General features: G+C 47.5%; 1 protein-coding gene across 2 annotated transcripts in view; it reads right to left on the reverse strand.

Moving 5' to 3' along the window:
* LOC143037605 (uncharacterized) overlaps nt 1-6,373 on the reverse strand; it is a 152,589-nt gene extending 146,216 nt beyond the window's left edge. For both annotated transcript variants that reach the window (XM_076206085.1, XM_076206084.1), the window contains exon 1: nt 4,297-6,373. In XM_076206085.1, coding sequence (XP_076062200.1) covers nt 4,297-4,310 — 14 coding nt within the window. In that variant the 5' untranslated portion in view covers nt 4,311-6,373. The remainder of the gene's footprint in view (nt 1-4,296) is intronic.
* Between the last annotated feature and the right edge of the window lie 1,127 nt (nt 6,374-7,500).

Below are 7,500 nucleotides of genomic sequence, written 5' to 3' on the forward strand. Positions count from 1 at the left end.
CGAGAGGGGGCCTCAACACGGCGGGCGACAGGGAGGGACGAAGAAATGCAGAAAAGGAGGACAGGAGGAGGAGGAGGAGGTAGAGGAAGAGAAGGAGGTAAAGGAGGTAGAGGTGGAAGATGAGGAGGAGAAGGAAGAGGAGTAGGAAGAGAAGGATAATGATGATGAGGAGGAGGAGGGAGATGAGGAGGAGGAGAAGGAGGAGGAGGGTGACGAGAAGGATAAGGAGGAGGAGGAGTAAGGTGTAAGACGAAAAGGAGTGGGAGGAGGAGGTTGGGATGGAAGAATGGGAGGGTTCGGAGGGGTGGATGGGGAAGGAGGACGAGGAAGAAGAGGACGACGACGACGAGGAGGAGGAGGAGGAGGAAGAGGAGGAGGGTGGAATGACTTGGCAGGGCAGAACATGTGTAAAGCGTGACGAAAGGACACAGCGAGAGGTAAACATAAATAAACACGTACATAATTTACGAATGTGTGTATATATATATATATATATATATATATATATATATATATATATATATATATACATATAAATATATATATATATATATAATTCGGGGAGAAAGAGGGACGAAGTACACGAGAAGGGAGAAGAAAGAAAAGCGGACGAAAGAGAGAGATGGAGAGAGAGAGAGAGAGAGAGAGAGAGAGAGAGATAGAGATGTAGATACGCTGAGAGGGAGATGGGGGAAAGAGAGAACGAGAGAGAGAGAGAGAGAGAGAGAGAGAGAGAGAGAGAGAGAGAGAGAGAGAGAGAGAGAGAGAGAGAGAGAGAGAGGTGCGAGGTAATGGGACGAATGATGGAAACTGAGTTGTTGGGTGTCAACAAAGTACTGGAGGAGGACCGGAGGAAGAGGAGGCGAAGGAGGAGGCGGAGGAGAAAGAGGAGGAGGAGGAGGGAATGGTCACTGGGAGGAGCAAAATATGGGGGAGAGGGACGGGACCAGGGGAAGCTTCCATGGGGGAGAGGTGGGGGGAGTGGGGGAGAGAGGAGGGGGGAGAGTGGGGGAGGGAGGGGGGAAAGGGGGGGAACGCGGGACGGTAACAGAAAATAAGGAAGTCGACACCACGCAGGAGGTATGGGGGAGAGGGGGGAGGGGAGGGGGAGAGGGGGGAAGGGAGGGGGGAGAGGGGGGAAGGAGGGGGGGGTGAAAGTGAGGGATCGGAGTAAGAAGCGAAGTAAGATGGAGAAATCCGTCTGTAACGAACAAGGAATGCAAAGACGGTCATAGAGAAATGGGGAGGGGGGATATGAAGGGATGGGTGGGGTGCGGCTCCGGGAGCTTGCGCAAGGATAGTGGGGGAGATTGGGGGAGGTAGGTAGGTAGGGAGGGAGGGAAAGGGAGAGGAAGGGGAGGAAGTGGGAGAGAGCGAGTAGGAAAGGGTGAGGAGGGAGGGAGGGAGAGGGGAAATGAGAGGGAAACAAGAGAGAGAGAGAGAGAGAGAGAGAGAGAGAGAGAGAGAGAGAGAGAGAGAAACGAGGTGAAAGAGAGGAAAAAGGAGAGGAAGGAAGGACGAAATAGACAGGCGGGAGAGAGGTGAGAGAAGAGAGAGGAGAGAGTGAAGAAGAGAGGGTAGAAAAGAGAGGAAGGAAGAGAAGGGGAGTGAGAAGAGAGAGAGAGAGAGGAACATCCAGCAAGTGAGTACATTCGGTGTATGCATACTGTGTGTGTGTGTGTGTGTGTGTGTGTGTGTGTGTGTGTGTGTGTGTGTGTGTGTGTGTGTGTGTGTGTGTGTGTGTGTGTGTGTGTGTGTGTGTTCAGAAAATAGGGCAGGCCTTTTCATCCACCCCTCCCCACATCGTAGGCCCCTTCAACGAGGCTCATCTCGCCTGTCTCGCTCGCTGGCAGGCAGGCAAGCAAGCAAGCAGGCAGGCAGGCAGGCAGGAGCGAGGGAGGGAAGCGAGCCCGAACGGCCTCCGGTGAGAGCCGGTGGGCGGGGCTTAGGGGGAAGGTGGGCGGAGCCATGGGACACTCGTATCTCCACCCGCGCCGACTGGGGGCCGTTACCAACTCGAGCCGCTCAGTGTAGACTTGTAGGTGTACCAGATACAGAAGACTTGGGAGGTTATAATGTGGCCAAGGCAGGCAGGCAGGCAGGCAGGCTGGCAGGTTGAAGGCCCACTGACTGGAAGTCCGATGTACAGGTCACTCAAGAAGGATCTTACCCCTGCCCCCCCACACCACCACCATCAGCGCCTCGACCTTGGCCGTGACTACATAGGACCGCATCACGCTCAGCCGGAGTCCTAATGCATCACTTCGAGGATGACATCACCGCCTCGCCTGCAGACTAAACGTGACCTTCAACGCCTTCCTGGTGACAACAGCTCCCGGGCTGCCCCAGTTCCATCCCCAGCGCTGGGGAGTGTGGTTATCGAAAGTGTTGGGGGTGGGAAATAACGTTAAAGGCTCAGAAACCAGACTTTCTACGATCAACGCGAGATTGTCAAATGTGCAGGGCAGAAACGTCATCTCCCGCTGGTGCCCCCAGCTGCCCACTGCTCGCCATTTACACTGCCAAGGCGGAGAGCCCTCGGGGGTACGCGGCCGTCGTGCCCTGTGGCACACCTCGCCGTTTGGGGCCACGGCCACCACCGCTCGGTGCCCCAACTCGCTGGAGCATACGCTCAACTCGTACGGCACGCACGCACGCACGCACACAGTTTGAATGCGTTAGTGCGAGTGTGTGTGTGTGTGTGTGTGTGTCTGTGTGTGTGTGTGTACGCGAGAATGCGTTTGTACGTGTGTGCGTATGTGCATGCGTAAGTCTGTGTGTGTGAGAGAGATAGAGAGGGCAAATAGGGGATGTGGGGGGAAGAGGCGTGGGGGAAGGGGGGAGAATGTGGGTGAGGCGTTGGGGGAAGAGTGGAAAGGGGGAGGAGTACTTGCTAGAGCCCAATCCTGGGCGTGGCATACTGAGGGAGGTAAAACACACACACACACACACACACACACACACACACACACACACACACACACACACACACACACACACACACTTGGGTTATGAGAATCACCCCCGGGTTGGGTGGAAGGGGCGGGCACGCTTCTCCTGGGCGGAGCATGAGCAGTGTCAGCCAACCCTCGCTAGGCTGGACCCCGCCCCAGCCAATCAGCGCTAGACCCCTATACACAAACACACACGCACACACACACACACTCACCCACAATTTGAGGCAATATTCAAGGGACGTTCTCTTCCCCCTGCAGATCCACCACACTTACAATCCTACACTTGGTATATTCACGAGGAGGAGAGAGGTGCCCCTAAAGAGACCGGGCACTTTCGTTCCCATACCACCTCCTCCGAGTTAGCGCAATGACCCGCCCGCCCGCTCGCTCGCTCGCTTGGCCCATCACAAAACTGGGCAGCAAGTCTCTTGACTTGCTGAACGTGTTTCAGACTTCAACATGTAACTACGACAAGTACGGCTATGTGGCTATTTCGTCAAAAATAATTCCTTCAAAACACATCAACACAAATGTGGATATATATATGTGGCAAGTAACATCTTGCAAGGCATTTTGAGTTCACTCTGTGCTTGTGTGTATGGACTACCTTCAATCATTAGTGTAAATCGTACGAAATTGGAAAATACAAACATGTTTATACACAGTTCACAAATATAACGTTGGTGAATATAATCATACAACCGTGATTATGGCAATAGTCATCGTGACATTTGCGATTATGGTGAAAAAATAGAATTAACTACAACACATCGTCAAGAATCCACGACCCTGGTTTGATCATGATTCACGTGTCAAGGAAAACAACATTTACGAAAAGAACGAGTGTGCTTATTTACGCTGCTTAAATTACGTAAAAATGCAAGTGGATAATAATTTGAATCGTGCATTGTACACCCGCACGATCACTACGACGCTCAGACTTTGTCTTTGTTTACATTGAAATTTTGGACTGTGCTCACTCCATAAGCAAAAATTACGAGGCTAAATTTCACTGCACTTCACATAAAAATAATCCTCGATGCATTAATTCAGTCCGCAAGTGACAGCAATTACGTATTTATCCGTAACAAGCTGTGTGGAGCTACATTTTACTCGACCACCAGAACCCAACACAGCGTAAGCTCACCGCCGTTGTTCGCGTATCTTCGCATCAAAAATAAAATTCCAAGGTTTGACCATCACACACCTTTCACTGTCATCACTGCACTTGTTTCCAATGCACAAGATTCTTAGACACTTGTTGGTATCATGATCATGCCAGAAAGTCGTGTTTTCCTTGAAATTTTTATCAGTAAAATAATAATCAAGAGACACTCACCCATCCTCTAACATGCCAAGCGCTACGGGGCTTCTTCATCGCGCGCACGGGCTCCCGCGCAATATCTGCCATATGTAGGACGTAAAGATTCACAAATTGACTAATTGTATAATCCCTGTGCGTTACATACCGCCTATGACACTATAAACATAAATCATATATTTTATTCCCATGGACCTAATGCTCATGCCATGATTAAATGCACTGGTTGGTCGTTAAGACACAAAATCCAGTATCGGGGATGTTTTGGTTGGCTCTCATTGGCAGTTTCCTGCTGACCCATTCAATCAATGACGTCATAGCCAAGTTCCCGCCCCTCTCTTATGGTCTCGCCCCCTTCCTTTCCTTTCTAACACTGACAGCTACTATGTTTTCATCTAATTTCTGACTGCTACAGAACCACATACACTGCTGCACATACCTAACATTACCGGGATGATTATTAATAAAAGAGAAATAAAAATTGGTTGATGACGTCATCTCCATAGTTCTCGTAAGTGCGCCAGGTGTGATTATGAACCTTTCGTACAGAGGAATCCTGAATACACTTTCACACCTCGCAATTATAACCTAAATTACCTAGATATAATTTGATGATGCTAATTTTTGTGGTTATTGGTCTTATTATTGGAGAGGCTTGGGATTTTGGATTAATTCAATATTTTTTTCATGCGCCAGCCACCAATGTTTTCCTTTAGAATGTCTGTACTTATCTTCAAGGTCGGCTAAGGTTAAAACAGCTTTCAATGTATTTAGAATCATTATATACCATACATGTTACCAGGGCGATGTTTAAGAGAGGAATGAGGCTCCCAGCAAGTAGGATCTAGAAAATTGCAAGTAGAAATGCTAGCTCCCCAAATATCATTTCCTGACAAGAGGCCATGTCGACCAATAGGGACGCAGTAGGGGCGGGGCTATGGAGTGACGTCATGAAACCAGAGCGCAGGCGAGATGGTGCTCTCCGTAGCTACACGAGAGTTGCCAAGAAAGTTACAATAATTGGTTAAACATTTTTTTCTGGCGCAAAGAAATGTACTATGAGATAAGTAACATATTTGTTTACTAATAATAGTTATTTCTAAGTAGCAGTGATTGACCACAATGCCAAAACCTACGTAGAAATACAGAAATTCTCACTGCTAGTAGGTACCAGACCGTTAGAGATCAAACCTCTACACTCCACCCACAAATTGTGAAAAACAGCTGACAACTTCTGTACGATCGGAGTTAGCGCATACTTTTCCGTGCTTGAAAAGACTTGTACCCTCTATTGCCTGTGTGTATTACTTTCTATAAGCCAAGGCAATAATATAAGGAAAGAATCAGCTCCTAAATCGTATACATTAGTTCTGCCTGCCCCGTTTTCCTTTATGTCCGTGCAGGCCCAGTCATTTTTTTAATCCCCTTTAGCACACATTATTCTCTTTATTTTGTATGCCGCAGTTCCCTTGCATAATGGCAGTGCTGCAGAGGCATTTCCCTTGTGAGGCCAACATGGGAGGAATCTTTTTTAATAATTTCTTTTTATAGAAGAAAAGTTGAATATACTGATGTCGATTTTTTGAAAGCGACCTACTAATGCGTCCGGTAATTGGGTTACTTGCCAGGGCTGGCTCGCATGAGCAGTAGAACTTTAATTCACACTTATTGTACCCCCCGTCAACCGTAGTGCCCTGTTTTCACCTATTCATGCCGTTTTACAGCGTGATTAGAGCATTTCCCTTGGGTTTAAACCTGGCTGTAAACGGACGTCGCGTCCAACGGTGGGTGTTGCCAGGCTGTGCTAAAACATTCTACTCTGCTGCTGAAAAAATACGCCTTAGGGCAAGTTCCGCAGGACATACACGGGACTGGTTCCCCAAACTGAGTTTCTGGGTGGGGATTCTTAAGGTTGATGGCTTTTCTGTAAGAATACAGTCCATTCAAGTTTAAAAATTAACATGCAGAACGTGAACGAACATACATACGCACTCACATACACACGCACGTACACACACACACACACACACTTACAAACAACCACACACGCACGCACGCACACATATACATATGCACGTATATGCGTTGCTCCTTTGCTGTATACTACACACGCACACAAACATACAGGCACACATACACACATACACGCACACATACACATATACCAGCACAATAGTGAAATAATTTGAAAGGGTTATGTAAGAGGATAGAATATCTTGAAAAAATGAATATTCTGACGGACAGACAGTTTGGCTAAGATATGGAAGAGCATGTGTATTGAATCCGTTAAGTTTTTACTTGACAGTGATTGATGAGCTGCAAGAAGGAGGCTGGGTGGAGTGTACGTACCTTGATCTAGACTTCTAGAGAAAGTCTTCGATGAAACTCCTCACAGTCAACTTCTGTGATTCACCTTGGTCTTTGGACCACGTGTTGGACTCGTGATCGACAGCTATTTTCCTCCAGGAAGAGAGCCCAGAGCTCGTATGACCGATCCATGGGTAATGCTGTGACCTTACACGCACACACACACCCAACTCCCCGCCCACGAGGGTTGGAGTAGCGACTCCAAGCGTAGCAATACTGAAGTTATTTCAACCCTGGGTAGGATACGATCCCTGACCCTTCGTAGTGACAGCCAGGGATTCTACCAACCGCGCCACCAAGTTATACATGAAGTAGAGAATGTTTGTATGTTAACAACATGTTTCTTATCTATATTGATGACATGGCGAAAGTGTGGTAAGCAAGAGGAATTGTTGCAAAATCATTTAGACACGATGAAGTTAAGGGTTGTATATAAACTTAAAAAAGAAAAATGTAAAACATTGCAAACGGGCAATACTTCGAAAATACCATAGATTGAACTACTCAATAGAATTTAAGCTAACTTCAAAATCAAAAAAGGAGAAAAATCATTGGTAACTTTCCCCCTGATAAATTCTAGTAAGACTGAAAGACATAGATTGCTCTAGAACTTTTGACTAGTTCGATGGTATAATAGGAAATAATCAAATAAGACCTAATCCGTCCAAGACTGGTATATAAATAAGTGGTATGGTCTCTGCATAGAGTAAGTGGTATGGCCTCTGCACAGAATAAGTGGTATGGCCTCTGCATAGAGTAAATGGTATATGACCTCTGCACAGAATAAGTGGTATGGTCTCTGCACAGAGTAAGTGGTATGGCCTCTGCACAGAATAAGTGGTATGGTCTCTGCAC

Source organism: Oratosquilla oratoria, chromosome 22 (genome assembly GCF_046742065.1).
Source record: "Oratosquilla oratoria isolate Oo_2021 chromosome 22, ASM4674206v1, whole genome shotgun sequence".
In the NCBI taxonomy this organism is placed as follows: Eukaryota; Metazoa; Arthropoda; class Malacostraca; order Stomatopoda; family Squillidae; genus Oratosquilla; species Oratosquilla oratoria.